The sequence below is a fragment of the Rhincodon typus genome, chromosome 11, assembly GCF_021869965.1.
Source record: "Rhincodon typus isolate 14 chromosome 11, sRhiTyp1.1, whole genome shotgun sequence".
NCBI lineage: Eukaryota > Metazoa > Chordata > Chondrichthyes > Orectolobiformes > Rhincodontidae > Rhincodon > Rhincodon typus.
In genome coordinates, this window is record NC_063342.1 from 54,398,008 (window position 1) to 54,418,153 (window position 20,146).

Below are 20,146 nucleotides of genomic sequence, written 5' to 3' on the forward strand. Positions count from 1 at the left end.
AGGGGATAGCATTTTTGCAGGAAGGTGGGTGGGAGGAGGAGTATTCTTTCCTGCTTTCTCCACCATTAGAACATGCTCTGCTTTTGATTTTAGGGACTTACATTTGTCCTCACTCATCTTTTTCTCTTCATATAAATAGAAGCTTTTTAAAAAAAGTTGGTATCTTCCCTGCAAGCCTACACTCATATTCTATTTTACCCTTCTTAACCAACCCCTTTGTTCTATTTTGCTGATATCTGAACTGCTCCCAATTCCCAAGTTTGCTGAGCATTTTTTTGGCCAATTCATATGCCCCTTCTTTGGATCTAATACAATCCCTAATTGCCCCTGTTGGCTGTGTTTGGGCTACCCTTCATGTTTTATTTGTGTTCCAGATCTATTAGATTGAGCACAGCCTGACCTGAACATCAGTGAGTAAGCAACTGGCAAATGGATGACATTTTATGAGATTATTAATGAGCTGCATGATTGGAAAGAACAGTAATTGGCAAAGTTAGACTAATCCTGCACTTTGTTAGCAATTATTCACATTATTGAATAAATGTCAATGTCACAGCCATACTGGAACAGGTTTAGCATCAGAGATGCTAGTTCCACTGTGCAGATTTTAAACAATACAATTGAGAGAAATCTAATATAGCCAATCATTTCCCCTAACCAACAGCAAGTGATAGAAAAAGTCAGTAACAATTCCACAAAAAGACGTCGGTTTGCTGCTAGCTCACTCAATGATGTTCAGTTTAAGTTCTGCCAGGACTATTTATGATTTTTGTTCTTGAAATGGGGAACTTCTACCCATCCCATATCAACATATTATCCCATAACCCAGCAGAAATGTGCTTTTTTTTGCGCAAGAATAGACTAGCATCTCCAGGTCTTACCTTTAATATTAATACCTTGAAGGCTAGCAATACGAATGAGGAAACTGAACACTAATGTCTGTCAAATACAGATAATTGTTATACAGCACAGATAGACTTTTCCTTTAAAAGAACAACTTTAAAAAAAATACAAGATTACAATGCTGATTGTTGCAGTTATTCTCCTTACACAGTGGCACTTTGGACTGAATTTTCCCAAAATGTGTCTAAGTTCAATTTTGGCATCTCGCATGAAGGATTTCCTCTGTGGGCTCTAACAAGATTTCCAATAAATTTTATTACTTCAGAGAAAAATGTTTCCAGGTTTTTCACCACTAGCGCCATTTTTAAATTCCAGCTATGCATCAGTTCAAATCTTGTAAGACAGAAGTTGCCTTTCCCAGTTCAACTGTGTGAAAAATAACACAGGAGATAGCTAATAAGAAGAAAATTAGAACCCTTCTTTGCTAGACGATGTGGCATTGCAAAGGAGAACAAAGATGTGCCAGAGGAGACCATGGCACCAGATCTTAGCTGGATCAGTGTGATCTGGAGAAATGCCCAGCAATGCAGGGAGAAAACTCATGAGCTTCTGCATTCCACAAACGGTCAGTAATACCATCTTTGTTGTGCTACAGCACACAACAGTCTCTCTGTGCTACTGCACCTGTCTTCCAAAAAGGCTAGTGGTCTACTACTTTCACACAGCATCTTCTCACAATGGCGGTTATCCACACTCTTCCCAGAGACGACTAACTCTGTGTGCTCTCAGTGCTCCCTATGTTTTCATTTGGAACATGTCACCGCTTTCTCTCACTTACATGAACAGTGCCAGCCGTGCCAGCCACTTCTTTCTTATTCAGTTCTTGCCCCTACTGAAGGAGAAAGCAGGCAGAGGGCAGAGACGGCAAAGATGGGTGGTGGGATGCCTGTTCAAGGGATCTTGATCACACGCCTTCATTAAGCCAACAAAGGCGAGTCTGCATCTAGCCAAGACACTCAGCATGCCCACCAAAAACGACAAGGCCAAAATATTCTGGTATAGACCAGGCTCCTTCCAACCCCAGCTGAGGAGCTTAGACCTGTTGTTGGATGTAGTGAGGGGGAAAGGAAGTTCAAATGATGCTCTTGAACTAATGATAATGGGATTCCCTGACTGATGACAGTCCCCCTTAACTAAGGACCACACCCTTAGAATTGGAGACATGGCCATTTGGTTGAAGTACATTCTGTCTGTTGGCTGAGTGCTCTCCTGTCACCTGGTGTAGGTGTGATATGGATGGAGTAAAGTGTCATTCACCAACATGTTCGCATCTTGACTGATTATTGCCGGCAACCCTGGCAAGATGCCCACTTTCCATGTGTAATTAAAGGCAAGACAAGATAAATGCAGTGTGCGCCTGTAAATTTTGAGTGAGGTGCCAATGTGCAAGGGAACAAGGCAGAGATGCTGCAGCATCCCAGTGGGCACAAAATTAACCAGTAATAAAGGAAGTAGGCTAACAGCCTTTAGATGCACACTGTTCTCACACGAGATGGGTATGCATCACTGCACATGAACTAGCCTGGCAGTGGGATTGAAACAAAATTGTCAGTGAGTTCCAAAGTGCAGCATTGAAAAGGTGATCTGTGTTCTAAATGAGTCAGCTGGGTGCCATGATGATGTTGGGAAGTTGGTGCTTGGTCAATGCAGAACTCGATGGATGAAGGATACAGGTGGTCATTGCTCATGGAGTGTCAGCTGAGGTGCTGTGGAATACTGGCCAAGCACAGGTGTCTGGAGAACATCAAGTCGCAGCTTCCAGGTACTCAATCTGACTTTCACATCAGGAATTGTCTCCATCTAGTTTCCCTCAATTGCCTGGGAAAACAGAATGAGGGGAGATAGGCGAGATTCTCATCTCGCCATTGAAATCTTTTGTGCAAACTCCGATTTCTTTTCCTCAAAATTGAAAGTCTCATTTATCATCCTCACCATGTCTTGGACACTGTCTCATCATTGCCCATGTTGTTCAGGGACAGACACCTGTCTTGATTTTATTGGGTCCACAAATTCAAAACTACTCCCAAAACAAGGTACACAAAAATAGAATTGCCCTGCAAACTTTTTTTTTCACATTTAAGATGCGTGAGACAAATTGTTACCTATCACAAAGCTGCATTGCACAGAAAAGCTCAGTATCATGATAAAACTAACATTAAACAGACTTGGTATTGCTTTCCGTTTTAAATTTGCTCAAGGTTGGGAAAGTTGTTTTTTCTTACTCAGATATTCTACCAAGCAAGCTTGAGAGATGAAGATTCTCAGTATATTTAGTCAAAATTGATCTTGTTTGCTACAGGATTACCAGTTCTTGTGCACTAAGCAATTTCTCATGCATTAATTCCCTGGCATGACAGCTTTCACAGGAATGGCTATTGAATTTCAGTGGCTTAGTTCCACAGTTTTTTTTTTAATTTGTTCTGCTCAGTTCACTCACTGCTTTCACTTTGATCATATAGCATCACAATAACTATCAGGTGATCTCCTGAATATGTGACAAATTCTTAAAACACATAATCTCAAGTCTACTGTAGCATGAAGTGTAAGAACCCAAAGTAACTTTAATTCAACAAGTCAGTATTTAAATCAAAGAAGAAGTGGACAATACTGTGATAATAAGACATCTGCTATTCTAACATAAGCATTAGCAAAAACTATAAGTCGGAAAGTGCTTAAATTGCTGGAGAAATTCAACAGGACTGGAAGCATCTGTCGAGCAGAAAACAGTTAATGTTTTGAAATCAGTTACCCTTCTTCAGAACGGAAAGCAGCTGGGAAAAGGTGTTCTTTATGCTGATGACACGGGGTAGGATGGGTGAGAAGAAGTGAGTTCAATAGATGGAGATAGTGCCCAGAGAGAGAAAAGAAAGTAGACAAAGCGATATGAAGCCAGGAAAGAAGTAAACGCTGAATTGGTGTCCACGGGAAGTGTGAATAGATAAAAATGGGTTGGGAGCAACCCTCATAAGAATAGGTTGGGGAGATGTGGGAGTGAGCAACAAATATGGAGGAAGGTATACATGCTTTGAACTTGCTAAATTCAATGTTGATTTAAGAGTCATAGAGACATACAGCTCAGAAACAGGCCCTTTGGTCCAACTTGCCCATGCCAACGAGAGATTCTACATTAATCTAGTCACATTTGCCAGTATTTGGTCCGTATCCATCCAACCACATTATATACCCATCTAGATGCCTTTGAAATGTTGTAATTGTACCAGCCTCTGCCACTTCCTCTGGCAGCTCATTCCATACACGCACCACCCTCTGCGAGAAAAAGTTGCCCCTTAGGTCCCTTTTAAATCTTTCCCATCTCACCTTAAACCTATGCCCTCTAGTTTTGGACTCCCCTTTCCTGGGGAAAAGGCCTTGGCTATTCACCCTATCTATGCCCCTTACGATTTTATAAACCTTGATAAACCTCATCCTCAGATGCTCCAGGGAAAATAGCTCCAGCCTATTCAGCCTCTCCCTATAGCTCAAAACGTCCAACCCTAGCAACATCCTTTATAAATATTTTCTGAACTCTTTGAAGTTTAACAACATCTTTCCTATTAGCAGGGAGACCAGAACTGAACACAACATTCCAAAAGTGGCCTAACCAATATCCTGTTTAGCTGCAACATGACCTCCTGACTCCTATACTCAATGCACTGACCAATAAAAGGTGAGTATATCAAACTATCCTGTCTGCTTTAAGGAACTATGAACCTGCACTCCAAGTTTCTTTGTTCAGCAACACTCCTCAGGACCTTACTATTAAGTGTACCAAACTTGCTGTACCAAAATACAGAACCACACATTTATCTAATTTAAGCTCCATCTGCCACTCCTCGGCCCATTTGCCCATCTGATCAAAGTCCCATTGTACTCTAAGATAACTTTTTTCACTGTCCACTACACCACCAATTTTGGTGTCATGTCCAAACTTACTAACCACACCTCCCATATTCACATCCAAATCACTTACATAAATGACGAAATTTGATTTCTTTAATTTATTTATTGTCACATGTATCTTGTTAGAAAATACAGCAAAGATTGTTATATAATGTCTCCGGTACTACCTTAAAACAAGAAAAATAAACCAAAACATGGAATATAAAGGCAGAAAAAAGAAGAAATAAAGAAAATGTCCAACTTTGCAGTCCTTCTTGTTAAATGCTCCGACATGGGCCATTTCCCTTTTGCCACATCGGTGGAACAAAATTCGTAACATTTTGACACCATTTCATCTCCACTAATGCTCTCACCGCTAAGAGTCCTAGATGGACCACACCAATGCAGACACCACTGATGCCACCAGGCACCGCACCACCCCAAACCTGATACTGCCACTGCCATGTGTCTACGTCAGGCCTACCTCGCTGATGCAGCCACTGCTGATGCTGTCTGGTCTCATACTGGGCCCAAACTCACCTTTGCTGACCTCAATCTGCACCAGACGCAGATGCCAGTGGGAAGCCAAACTTGCTTCCACCACAGCAGCCATCAGTTGGCGCGAGGACAACCACAATGATGCAGAAGCTGCTGGGAACCCAAAAGTGCCACGATTCCACGTTTCTGGGCCCACTCGTTGCCATTGATGTCATCACTGCGGCTGAGCTCTTCCACAAGAGGTAAGTTTAAAAAAAAAGAGAGAGAGAAAGAAAAAGACACAAAAATAAAAGCAAACGAGTGTATTCGGCTTGGGCTCAGAAGCCCGACTCCTACCAAAGTAAGAAGTCTGATGGCTGCAAGGTGCCTAGGCAGCAGATGAGGTGTTGTTCCTCCAGCTTGCATTGAGCTTCACTGGATCATTGCAGCAGGCCCGAGACAGAAATGCTGGCATGGGAACGCAGCTGTATGTTGAAGTGACAGGGAACTGGAAGCTTGGTTCATTTTTAATGATACAACAGAGGTGTTCTGTAAAATGGTCACCCAGTCTCTGTTTAGTATCCTCAACGTAGAGGTAACACATTGTGGACAGTGAATACGGTCGACTAGATAGAATGAAGTGCAGGTTGAGTTTAACAATTTGAGAATGTGAACACCTTCCTTCATGTTTATTGTCATACCCCCAGGATCTGTCTGTATGGGTTGTTCCCAGCACAGCCAACTCATTTTTAACTATTCACACATCTCATAAGCATCCATTCAGCAATTACTTCTCTCCTGGCTTATTATCAACAATACCTTTGTCTGCTTTCCTTTTATTCGCTCACCCTGGGCATTGTCTCCATCTATTCGACTCACTCCTGCACCTCCCCACCCCCCAAATCAGCACAATGACCACCTTTTTCCAGCTGCTTTCAGTTCTGAAGAAGGGTCACTGCCCTCAAAACGTTAATTCCAGTTTTTCTCTCCCAAGATGCCGCCAGATCAGCTAACAGCATTCTCTGTGTTCTTTTCAGATCTCCAGCATCCACGGTTCTTTGTTATATTCTGTGAAGGAAATGCTTGTCGATCAAAGCATGACAGAAGGCGATAGCTATGTTTATCCCTCACTTTGTCATGTTGGGCTTTAATACCTCTGCTTATAGACTGACTCGGTTTACAGAATCGTGTACAGAATTTCAACACCCACTTGCTTGACATAATATTCTGCTGTAGCAACATCATGAGTACAACACTATGATGATGATGTCAATGGTGTAGTCCTTGAACAGATCTCAGAGGGTACCGAACGTCTATACTCAGGCTGTCTCTAACCAATAGTTAGAAGTGGTAAAATGAGACAACTGAAAGCCAAGAATCAGTGTGTAGATATCTGTTCTTTCTAATGTTGAAGGATATTGATTAATTTACTCAAATGTATTCTCACATATTTCCACTGAAGATTCAGCTTGGGCCAATAACTTGGATCATAATTAGCCTTTGCAAGTGAAGTCATAATTTTTGTGACTTGTTGACTTTCATTTTGGTTACATCAATCAATCAATCTGCAACAGATCTGCTTAGGATTGGTTGAAAAGTTTGTTTTTATTTTAAAACTGTTTGCTGCCAACCCATTTTTAAGTTGATCAGTGCAGTAAGAGAATGTTAGAGAAATAGATTTACTGGGTTATAACTAATCAAAAGTATTGTTAAAAATAACACTGTTCCATATTTAGCAAATATTTAGAATACCATGTATTACTTACTGATATAGAAATTGCCAAAAGAGTTTCATGTAGCTCATATCAAAATAGGATTGATTTATATTTTGGATGCTCGGGCTAGTCTAATCTCGCATGCCTGCTATTACAATGTCTATTCAGCACCTTCAAATCAGTGCTTTTGTGTGCAAATTTCAGATTAGCATACCTTTTCTGTTGATTGGCTTTCCATATTAAAGGAAGGCAACGTAATGAATAGTTTTTCTCAAGAGACTGATTAAAATGTATTTCAAGAAATGGTCTCAAATACAGATTGTTCATTTAGCTTCCACTTGATATTCCTTCCTCAGGTGAATGTTAGTTTGGGATTGAGTTGAAAAAGCAAGAGGAGGCATTTTCAACTTTGCCAGGGCAGTAAGCTGTAAGCAGTAATAAATGTTGTATTCGAACTTGCCTTTCGTATGCCTTTAGTGAGCTGCTAATTCACAAATGTCAGTTTTCCATGTTCTGTCAAAGTTGAAAATTGCCTTGAGTATGACAGCAGTTTAGAAAGTGTACTTCATGTACATGGAACACCACCTGCCTTTGGAGTTTGTGATACTGATTTTGAGTGATAAAAATAGAAAAAATATACCATCCCAGAGAATTGACACTTCAAAATCAAAATACGTATATGTTCAAAAAGGAATTCTTGGTTATTTAACAATCAAATGACAAAACACTCAAATGTAATAAAATGGCCATAAATTTAAAGAAAATTGAACTTCATTACCTAAGAAATTATCTAAAAAATACAAGAGCTTGAACTGCAATATGTAGATCTTGTGAAGGCAATTAAAGGGTTAAAAAATTTACACACTAGCCCCAAAATACAGGGCTATGCCAGTCAGTGATCATTTTTACACAGGCTGCTGAAAATGAGCAGTCTGATCATTCCACAGAATGAGCACCCTTCCTGTTGGACAAATTCTTCTGCATGCATCGTTAATCCAAGTGACCATGGGAATAAAGTCAAACATTATAAAGCAATTTAGATGGAGAATAAAACAAAACAGTGAAAGAGGTATAGTCTTACTGTTTATTAACAAATTTGAAATTAAAATTGCCCACTGAGATCAAACAGCTAATTTCTAATTTCTTTAAGATTAGTGTTATTAGTTAACAAAATTAAAAAGTTTGAAATTAATTTTGAAAACTATCCTTTTATCTGTGAAACCTGGATTTTGAATTAACACAGCAAATGAGATGAGGCTTTATATCTACATTGGGGGCTGCTGAAGACTAAAGAATTGAAAACTGCCAGGCTCAATGTCATTCTAACATAAAATTGTCCTGAAAATTTTCAACAGGCATCAGAACAAAGAAAAATCAAAGCCAACAATCCATCCAAAGGCCATCAGTGAACTAAATATTATTTTTCCATTGCTAGGATGGCTTAGGAATTACGAATAACCCAAGAACAATGAAAAAAAAAATGCTGTGCCTTTGATGAACAGGTTTTCACTGTAAATGATTGGGTGACCGCGAATTGACAGTTTGTGATAGGTTTACTAGACTCCCAACTTTGCACTCACAATGATCACTTGAACTTTATCTCATCCATGCTAACTCCTGATTAGGTTATTTACTTCAACAGGTGCTTCACCAGAATGGACTGGTATACATCAGGTGGGGAAAAAAAGAAAATGCTGTGATCTCCACCATGATTAGGACAAAGAACCAGATTCTGAATCCATCCAGGCAGATTGGGATCAAACTCCGTGCAATTAACACCTAACTGATCCACAGCAGCCATCTAGTCAACTGAACCACTTAGATGCCCCAAGGAGTTGGAGGTTCTGTGACAACATGCACTTTTACACACAAGCAGTCTGGACTTCAGACAGTGATGTTAGAGGTTCCAAATTGCTTTCCATCATATGGATGACATTGTGCAGCATTATGAATGCATCTTCCATGGCTATCATGTCCTGGGCTTGAATTCAGAGCTTTCAGTTTGGAGGGAGGGAGCTACCTACTCTACCACAAACCTTCTAGTCCATCAAGAAATACCCCTGCTTAAACTTACAGACCAGCACACCATGTGCACCTTGTGCAGGCTTATTAAATATGCAGCAAAGGGAATATAGTCAATAGGTGAGCAAGGTGGGCCCAAGGTCTTGCCTTGTACAAAACTGTTACAACAGACAGGACTTAGCTGCAGTAGTCAAGCAATGGATATCAGGACCGTTTTTGGGTTCTCTAGGGGAAACAACAGCAAACTGAATGTTCACTTGGGTGCACCCTTATTTGTTATGATCTTAGGTTTTGGTTACCAATTAGTAACTATAAGGATGGGCACGATGGTGGATGGTGTAAGGGTTTGATTTAAGTGGACCTTGACAGCTTTTAGCTGGGGATGACATTTCACTGCTTCATGATCTGCTTGAGAGATGCAAAAGCCTGGAACCCAAGTCAGAACAGCTGCTCGATTCAGGGATGCGAAGAAAACTTCAAGACCATAGGCAGTGGTTGGGGGTTGGAGGACAGTATGCCAGAGGGTGGCCATTCACCTAAACAAAGCAGGCTCGAAATAAATAGCTGAGACAGTCAACAGGTAGGTGGCAAGGTGCAACAAAAAAAACAGCCTGTACAGGAAAATGCTCAGTGACTTGATAAGACTCTGGCAAGGTGAGTGCAACACTGGGCACTCAGGATAAGCTCTGGATATTCACCCTCCAGCAGACACACGCTGCTTCTCAAAATGGGAGGGCTGTTACTGATCCCTCAGGCTGTTGAGTACCTGCCTGTATTGACACAGCTAGCTTTTCAGGAGAAGCTGGCTGAGACAAGCAGTAACCCAGCACACACAATTTTATCCTTGTATAAGAAATGGGCTCAGGCTCTGAGGTAGGAAAATAGGTTCCATACATGTATGTGATCATGTCACAGAGAAGGAACCATGGACATCACAAGGTTTGACTTTCCAAGGCTAATTTGCAAGAGCTGTGTATGTATCTCTTGCAGGTCCAGGCATCAAGCCTTTAGACCAACACACTCGCTATCACTGAGCCAAGTACATCCACTACAGAGATCAAACTAAACATATCACATTTTTAGCAGCACCTTCTTCCAATGCCAATACACAAGTTGATGGCACCTTGTGGTGTTAGATAATGTTGACAGTAGATGAGGAGCAATGGTGGTGTCCAAGAGGAGGTGGAAGAGGCAGAAACAGCTATGGGTAAATTTGCCTTACAGAATGGATTGCAGACACAGATGCAGGTGCCATCATTATCAGTCTCTGTGGCCTAATCCTGCTCCTATCCCTTGCATTGACATGTTCTAACTGAGGGAGAATCTATGCACTAAGACCCAAGAATATCAATTAGCCCTGCAATGAAATAGGTGTAGCAGCCTCAGGAAGGGTGATAACCTGCATCTCAACTACTGGCAAGAATAAGAGAGCAGGCTGTATCTACCTCCTGTGAGGCCACAAGAGTTGCACTGCATCGAGTGGAGAGCACTGACTTTGTCACTGGGTTGACACTGACATGATCTGTACTCTGTTGGCCTTTCTGAGCATCATGTAAATATTACCATGAGAAGACAGCCATGTGAACCTCCTGTTATTATTTTGATGGTACAGCCTCAAGACATTTTCCTTGTTGCCTAGAACCGAAGCAAAGACCTCAGGGGTGGGGGTGGGAATTACTCACTTCGATAATGTGAACAGGTGGAGGATGAAAGAATCACAAGAAAGGTCTTGCTGTGTTATAGTTCAGCTGAACTCTGAGACCTTTGGAAAAAAAAGCATAAATGTCTGTGATTGTCTGCCTGGAAAGTCACAATCACCTCGGACAAGGTTAGTTCTTTCTTCACCAATAGATCCAATGCTGGAACAATGTTCCTCTGCTCTGCACACCTGATGCGCTTCCTGTGAAGGGGACTTGCTTTTCATAATTATTTGACCCACAATCTGAGTATTATGTTCCCATTGGCAGCTGCTGCCTTCTTTGTGCTCAGACGAATTTTCCATTTTCCGTGGACAGAAATGGTACATTGTAGAAGGGCAGATATACAAATATTTGCAGCAAGGGATAGTGGAAATACCGCATTTGGAATACAGCTGTCCTGACTGGGCTTGGAGCACTTAGAGAGGAATTTATTTAGTGGTCAGACGAATTTTCCATGGTGTTCTGTAGCCTTGTCCCCTCCCCTAATTTGTTACAAGGAGGGTGACCAACCTTCCAAACCACCTTACTGCCTGCTCTGCATGCAACCGTCACTGAGCTTTCACTCTGCACTCTTCACTCTTGCATGGAGCCCAACCAATTCTATGAGTGACCTTAACTGACTCCCTACTGTGCCCATGCATCCATTCTCTTGGTCTGCTCAGAGTAATCTCCATGCCCCTGTCAAATTTCAGAGCAAGGCTCTCGACAAGATTTGAATGAGCTCTTTAACAATATTAATCGCCAAGGTTAGTGAATCTTGGAGGCTATTAGGGCTCGCCTCCACCCCCCCACTCCCCACTTCCCCCTTGATTAAACCTGCTTGTGTTATAAATGTAGTCAGGAAACTAGCACACTGTCCCATATTGGTATTTTACTCTCATGTCTGCTTCAATTCTTGGCCTTTGGAGGGCCTAAAATTCAATATTCATTAGTTGCAAATAGTTTGAGATCCATATTGTACTGAAACCCAAGACAGTGCATAAACTTAGCACATCAGAAAAGGTTTTGAGAAAAACAACAAATCTTTCAGTAATGTTTAGTTTGATTGACACGTGACCAGTCCCATGAATTCCTGTCAAAAACATGGATATTAGTATTACCACTGAAGGATTATCAAATCTTTCGAACAAATAGCAGTGCAGCCATCTTACCTGTTGTAAGAGTTCCTCCCAGCGAGTATTGAATGTTTCCAGCTTTTCATTGATTAGCTCATCCAGGATCTCGCCGTCAGTCAGTGTCTGTGCCAACTCACGGATTTGGTTTTGATTATCTTCAGGGTGACGCATTACATTTTCCAGGGACTGAAACAAGCCCACAACAAGAGACCTAAATGACTTTGAAGTACGGCTTTAAACAGGTAGGTTGTGTTTTTACATAAGTACTTGGATTAAAATGTGTTCCAAGGCTACAATACATCAATGAATTCAGATGGCATCATAACGTTTTACCAGCATCCACCTGATTAATAAGACTGGAGCTAAGCCTGTAAATATTTTTATCAGCAAAGTATTTCAAATGGAAGACAGACTTAGCCAAGTGGTACTGCATTACATTATTCATACTCCAGTGATACCAGGTCTTATGGCTCAAAACTAAAGGAAATTAGAATGCCACGCATGTGTGTACATATACTGACCTATCCACAAGCAAATATGGACTGAAACATGTATTCTCACCATTTAAAAAAGAGCAGACAGCCCCAGGTTACAGGTTACCCTTCAATGCCTGTGCCTCAAGACATTAAATACGCAAGAATGATTTCTGTGAATATGTCAGTTCCATCTCTTAGCGTATGAAAAATACCTACTCTGGTCCCTGGCAACTGCCTCTGAGTCAGTGTTCTATTTGCAGCACTGCTATCCTTTGTTGGCAATTAATGGTACATTTTCAGTTCATTTTAGATACATAAATCATTTGGTCATCATGGAAGGTTTAACTATTAATTGTTTGCCACCTTTGGCCACAAGCAATTAATATAGCAGCACTTTTTTTAATTCACTGAAGACCATTACTGAGTGAATTGTCACTTGCACAACTATTTTAAAATTTAGAATTTTACCATAGAAATCAGCATTATTGCGCTACCTAACACGGATGTCAAAGTATTGTTTTTAACATGAAAATGGCAATTAGCTGCTGGGGGCATTGGAAGTCCATTACAGATAGAAACTCCTGGAAACTGTCATGAGGGCACAAGCCTTATCAGAACAATGTGAACAAGCAATCTTGTAAGGAGCAGTTGGATTTCCTTTCCCACAAGGACCAGTACCTACACCACCCTCACCCTTCTCTCCAACCCTCCCATCATTCATCCTTCATTCTGGTCCCACACCGAAAGAGATTGAGCTGTATTGCATTCTATATGAAAGTCTAAAACAGTAATAGGTTCAAGTGGGGAAGGGCAGTTTCAGATCTTTTAAATAACACCTTCACTGAATGCAACACTTCCCAGGACATCTCCATGGTCAACACATTGCTGCCACTGCTCCAAGTTCCAAAGTTAATTAAGGTAGCCAGCAATTAGTGTCTGCACCTTACATAATGCCAATAATTAATATATTTAAAATGAACTGAAAATGTATCATTTATTTTGAACAAAGGCATAATGCTTCAAATGGAAGACTGGTTTAGTAATGGTTGCCAAAGACTAAATGAAGAATTGGAAACAGAGTACATTTCATAATTTATTTTCAGAGTTAATAATTGATGGTACGTGGTGGAATTTAAATGAGATTTGAGGCTGGGCTGAAAAAAAATGCAAAAAAAAAGTGGAAGCCAAGAGAAAACAGCAAAAGGAGCACGCTGCCACACCAATGCCCCATCCACCCCAACCCATTACCACCTTCCGTCCCAAGTGGAACAGAACCTGCGGTAGGTGCATTGGTCTGTACAGCCATCTATAGACTCACTCCGAGAGTGGAAGAGAGTCATCCAAATCTGCGAGGGACCACCGATGAATGAATGAACAGTACAATTATAACATTTGAAATTTTAATACTAGTGGACAGAAATGGTACATTGTAGAAGGGCAGATATACAAATATTTGCAGCAAGGGATAGTGGAAATACCGCATTTGGAATACAGCTGTCCTGACTGGGCTTGGAGCACTTAGGGTGGAATTTATTTTGTGAAAATTTTTGAGAGAAAATGTTTTCTGTAAAAATTGACAAACTAAATGTAGGGGTGGGGGGTGGGGAGTATGTTGAACGAAGAATTGTGCCCAATTTGCACAAGTAATACAAGGTCAAGCGAGCGTGTTTGAGATCTTTGAGATGGTTGTTGGAATTTGCCTGTAAATCTAAATGGAGATTTTACATTTATATGGTGTCTCATCACTTCTTTACAATGTCCCAAAATCTGAAGTCTGCTCATATTGTCATGCTAGTGACAAAATATGGACCATCAATTTTCAGTTCCATCATCTGATTTTAACATCCAAGATCTTTACAGACTAAAAATGTGTTTAAAAGGAGAAAACAGTGACATAAAATTGCCTCAATGTCACTTAACCAGGTTAAGCCAAGCTCATGAAACCAATGCGAGATAGACAATGGTAGTCAGGATCAAAACTGACATTTTATCAAAAGGCACTGCAGGCATTAAGAAATCTTAGACTCCTATTTTTGATTTAAACATTTCTGCAAGTTTTACATATTGGGATGAAAGTCACCTGCAGATTATCTAACACAGAAAAACAATGATACCAGACCTGAGAATACAAAAGTGAACTGTATTTCCATATTACCATCACTGAAGCTCCTCTATCAACATCCTGGAGGCTACCATTGCAGAAAAACTCAACTGGGCTCGCCACATAAACGTAGCAACTACAAGCACAGGTCAGAGGAATGCCGCAGCGAGTAACTCACCTCCTGATTCCCCAAAGCCTGTCCACCGTCTACAAGGCACAAGTCAGGAGTGTAATGGAATACTCCCCACTTGCCTGAAGGACTGCAGCTCCAACAACACTCAAGAAGTTTGACACCATCCAGGACAAAGCAACCCGCTTGATTGACACCACATTGACAAGCATCACTCCTTCCACCACCAACAGTCAGTAGCAGCAGTGTGTATTATCTACAGGATGCACGACAGAAGTTCACCAATGATTCTTAGACCGTAGATAGCTGGGAACACCAGCACTTGCAAGTTCTGCTGCAAGCCACTCACCATTCTGACTTGGAAATATATTGCCATTCCTTCATTGTCGCTGGGGCAAAATCCTAGAATTTCCTCCCCAAGGGCATTGTGCGTCTTCCTACACCGTGTGGACTGCAGTAATTCAAGAAGGGAGTTCACCACTACTTTCTGAAGGGTATCTAGGGTTGGGCAATAAATGCTGGACAACCAGTGATGCCCATGTCCCATGAGTGACTAAAAAAAAATGGCTGTTAGGACAGGAGAGAAAGAACATTGGTAACAGCAAGGACTGAAAGATTCTCTCTCTCGCTCCATGTTTCCTTTTCCAACATGTTAAAAGCCAGCATTGGTGATGGAACAAATCAAAGAAAAATTCATTCACTGAGAACGCAAGCATTCTAAAAACATCAATACCGCTGTTTATACAAGGCATCAGTTAAAGAGTCTTGATCCCAGGTTCAACAATTGTAAACACTAGCTTTCATTGTGCTGGATTTTTAATTGCAGACTGAAATGGGAAGAAGACTGTTTGAAAAACAAGCATTGTGGAAACGCTTGCTGCATGATTTTTTAAAGCAAGCAGCTTGCACTTATTGTACAGGGTGTTGAATGCTGCTGTTTATCAACCAAGTGGGGCAAGTTTAGTTACTGATGTACCAGTACAAGGGTGTAGACAAGGTACAATTCAGCCAGCAAAATGCTGGCGATTTACAACTGGATACCACTCTACACCTCATTGACAAAGGCTTTCTGTCTGCCTCCATCTACATGATTGACTCGCAGGTCGCTGAACAGCTTGTGAATGTGAATAAGATTGTGAAAAACCTTTGAAACTCCAGAAGGGGAGTTGGTGTCTTTTTGTTCTGCAGTTTTAAAAAAATCTAAAGCCTGAATCATGCCAGTTTATTTTCCCTCACCAGTTGCAGTAAGCTATTGCTTTTAACCACTAAGTCAGAGACTTCTCCATTCTTGAATCATTCTGTGCATCTGGCAAGTGAAAGTATCTGGCAAAGTCAGGTCAAGGAGCAGCAAGTCCTAGCAAGCTCAAAGAATCATCTCAGCCAAATCTGTGGACAGGGACCATTGAATTGCCTTTCCTGTTTTCCCTTCACCCATCACTTCGATGTTTCTTATTGTTTGCCTGTACATGTGCATACATGTGGATGTCTTAAGGGAATTAGAGTTTTATATAATGGAGTTATACATTAACAAGCGGAGGCTTGGGGACTGCTTTGTGGAACACCTACACTCGGTTCGTGACAAATGACTGCACCTCCCAGTTGCGAACCATTTCAACTCCCCCTCCCACTCCTTGGACGACATGTCCATCCTGGGCCTCCTGCAGCGCCACAACAATGCCACCCGAAGGTTGCAGGAACAGCAACTCATATTTCGCTTGGGAACCCTGCAGCCCAATAGTATCAATGTGGACTTCACAAGCTTCAAAGTCTCCCCTCCCCCAACTGCATCCCAAACCAGCCCAGCTTGTCTCCATCTCCCTAACCTGTCCTTCCTCTCACCTATCCACTCCTCCCACCTCAAGTCCCACCTCCATCTCCTACCTACCAGCCTCATCCTGGCTCCTTGACCTGTCTGTCCTCCCTGGACTGACCTATCCCCTCCCTAACTCCCCACCTACACTCACCTTTACTGGCTCCATCCCCGCCTCTTTGACCTGTCTGTCTCCTCTACACCTATCTTCTCCTTTATCCATCTTCTATCTGCCTCCCCCTCTCTCCCTATTTATTTCAGAATCCCCTTCCCCTCCCCCATTTCTGAAGAAGGGTCTAGACCCGAAACGTCAGCCTTCCTGCTCCTCTGATGCTGCTTGGCCTGCTGTGTTCATCCAGCTCTACACCTTGTTATCTCAGATTCTCCAGCACTGGCAGTTCCCACTATCTCTACATTAATAACATATTGTTATTTCCCTTAGCTAGAACTTACTTGTAATAAATAGCAATTCTTATTGAATTCATAAACCTTATCTGTGCCATCTGCTAACCCGGTTCAAAAACAATCAATTGGTGAATTTTGTGAAACTTGATACAACTCTTAATTTTTGTGCTGACTCTGGCAAAAGTGGATCTTGATCTCCAACATTCTACCCCATTGAGGTGTGACACCTTAATAACTCAAGGGACCCTTCAAGACTTTTGTTTTTACAACTGCCTACGCTTTGTCCTTCTAATGGACTAAGTGATTAAAAATTAATACCTGTGTTTGTATATTTGCTTATTGTGATGCTTTATTATTTTTCTATGTCAATATTAAAATTCTTCTTTATAAATTTCAAAAACGAAACTCTTAATTGGCTCCTTAATTGGACAAGTACTACGTTATAATTGAAGTATGATAGCTGCACGCTAAACAGAATTCCAAGTTTGTTCTCACCCACCAAGGATATTAAAAAAGAGGAATACAATTTCATTCCCTCCTCATCTGGTTGTAAGAAGTGGCAAGAACCACAGGCAACATATGCACAACAAAATCCAACAAACATCACTTGAAATGAATCACCAAATAATCTGTTTTCCTTTGGATCATGATGTTTTTCAAATCTGTGTGCCCTATGTTATTTCAGGACTCATACCCTCGATCAATCTTGTAGATGAGGCCTAAGGCCCCATCACTTCAAAAATTGTCTGCCTTTGCTTTGAAATCTCGATAATCTTTTGATAAAATAACAACAAACTGTGTCAGGTAATTGCTTTTAGCTGCTGCACCGTCTGCACTTTCATAAGATCTTGACTCTGTCCTTGAAATCAGCACAGCATCACATCAAACTCCCTTTCAAGTTTAAAATAATAAATATATGTGAACAAACACATAAGTCACAATAAAGTTATATATTTACAATAAACAATACAACAAAATGATTGCAACTTACAATAAATAAGCTTACAATTTGAAACTGACTCATAGGTAACAGCAATTTCACAGCACAGTTGGACCCTATATCATTGAAAATCCAAAATAATTGTGTTCTGTTTTAGGAGTTTCTATTGATTTAATTGACCACACAGTTTGAAAATTACCAAAAGCTTACATGTGAGCTAAGCAGTTCCTTTTAACATCCTTGAAATAGCTGACCAACGTTGCTGGAGTTTTAATAATTCACTCGTCAGTGTTAAAACAAGGTTCTGAAATATTCAAACTGAACATACAGCATTGTAGATTTGAACTATTAAATGTGGATGAATTTGTGACATTTTAATGTTGCATTTATTTAATTACAGTTTGATTTTTCAATTAATGCTATATGGAGAATTCTTGCAAGGATGTCTGCAGGGGACAATTACTTACATCAAGTGCCTCAGAAATCTCTTCTGCACCACCCTGTAGGTTCTCTGTTTCCTGGAGTTTAAGCTCCAGTTCATCAAGCCATAGATTTTCTGCCTCCAGATAGGACAGCAACTCACACCAACATGACCAAACCTCCTGAGATTGAATATAGGAAATACAAAATTAGAATTGAAGACAACATGAAAGAAAAACATGCAGAATAATCAAAGAGCAGAATGCAACATATTCCTAGTCAATTGTAGAATATCTTTCAAAGCTACAGGTACATGCTTTGGAGAAAAAAATTAAGTAGACCAGTGGTGAAATATCCAAGATTTGTGTTAACAAAAACAGCGCTCCAAATATAAAATCAGTATATCTCATCTTAATCTTCGATAAAGGCTGAGTCTCTACTCATCAGTACACTGAAGGATAAGGGAGTTCACCATGGCAACATTTTGACAATATAGGGATGTAAAACTGCATTGCTAAAAAAACGACACCAGCGATGAACCAATCCAAGTCTAAGAATCTGCAGACATCCAGGTACTAGTTTATGAATATGGCCTTCCCATTGTAGGAGATACAAATAGCCAATTAGCTTTCTCTGGATTTTTTTCCACTGACCTCATACACACCATTCCACTCACAACCCTAGACCATCACCACTCATATACAGCCCAGCAGGAATGATGTTTACCTTGTAAACTGTTTTGCATACATAAATGTATTGTCACACTAGAGTGTCTTACAAGGACATCCCTGTTTGATTACTTAATACAAGTGACAACAGACTGTTGCCGTCAATGTTTTCACAAACATCATACTTAATCAAAATTAGAAAATAATGACCATTCAAAATAAGTGCTTAGAATTTTCCCCAGCCTGCTGTAGCACTGGCGCTTTCTTTCACATTGTTTAACATGTGCAAGCAGTAACTCTCGATCCAGATGTAGTTAACATTTTTTTAAAACTAGCAGCCTCAGTAGGAAGCGAAGAAAACCCTTTGCAGTTTAAGAACTGACCTCAAGAGTCTTGCATTTTCTATTCAGTCTGCTGCAAAGTCGCTGGTAATTATTTGTCAGCATGTCCAGTTCAGACTTCAAAGCTTCATGGGCTGCTGGCGGAGCCTTCTCTATGAAACTGTTAACACCTTCACTCAGGAGTTTCACCTTCACCTCTTTCTGTGATACTTCTTCCTTGGCTCTCTTAAGAAAAATAATACACATTAATTACATAAGCAAGAGCTTGTCTTTACAAAGTGTAATTGTGTTAACACCAAACATAACAGCTACTCTTGTGTGTTTCCTAAACCTCATTCATGACAAGAAAGTACACCTGTAATATAAATATAATCCTCCAATCATTGGTTTAGCAGAAAAGCTTTCGATGATCTTTCATACATTTACACTGGTTATCAGCATCCAACCGTGAAATCTATGACGCAACTTGTAGAGGCAGAGGTTCAGTAAAATTTCACCCTTTTTTTTCACATCTCATTGCAAGGATGGAAGTGGTAAAGCACGGACGAGAAAGTTTTGTAAAGCGTCCCGTTTTTTTTGTTACGCAAATTATCATTACTTCCACAATTATTAATTGTAGACCATGACTGGACTCACTTGGCTGGCCTAAGTAATAGCATCAAAGACCTGTCAATACTGCATTCTATGGGGAACTAGCCAAAATGTCTTAAACATAAAGAACTCCTACTCAATATTAAAATGTGTGAAATATTGAAAATGGGTGAGCTATTTGCAACATATTTCCCTGTCCTTATTGTTGGTTGCTCATACACAAAAGCATCTCAAAGTATGGAATAGCAGGTTTAAAATGTTCAAATTTTCGAATGCACCATCCATTTGGGGGAAAAAAAAATAGACCAAACCCAACTTTCACCTAGACTCTGGGAATGGCCAGGTTGTAGCTTCTGTAGCCAATATTCACTTTCCAGTGGGAAGATTACATTAAGTGCACTTAACATGTTCCACAATCAGACAGTTTACAATGAAAAACTGAATATAATTTTT

At 40.6% G+C, this 20,146-nt stretch overlaps 1 protein-coding gene across 2 annotated transcripts in view; it reads right to left on the reverse strand.

The window, feature by feature from the left end:
* dmd (dystrophin) overlaps positions 1 to 20,146 on the reverse strand; it is a 1,291,331-nt gene that overhangs the window by 925,380 nt on the left and 345,805 nt on the right. For both annotated transcript variants that reach the window (XM_048602828.1, XM_048602824.1), the window contains exons 24-26: positions 19,145 to 19,327; positions 18,141 to 18,275; positions 11,848 to 11,997 (exon numbers count right to left, since the gene is read on the reverse strand). In XM_048602828.1, coding sequence (XP_048458785.1) covers positions 11,848 to 11,997; positions 18,141 to 18,275; positions 19,145 to 19,327 — 468 coding nt within the window. The remainder of the gene's footprint in view (positions 1 to 11,847; positions 11,998 to 18,140; positions 18,276 to 19,144; positions 19,328 to 20,146) is intronic.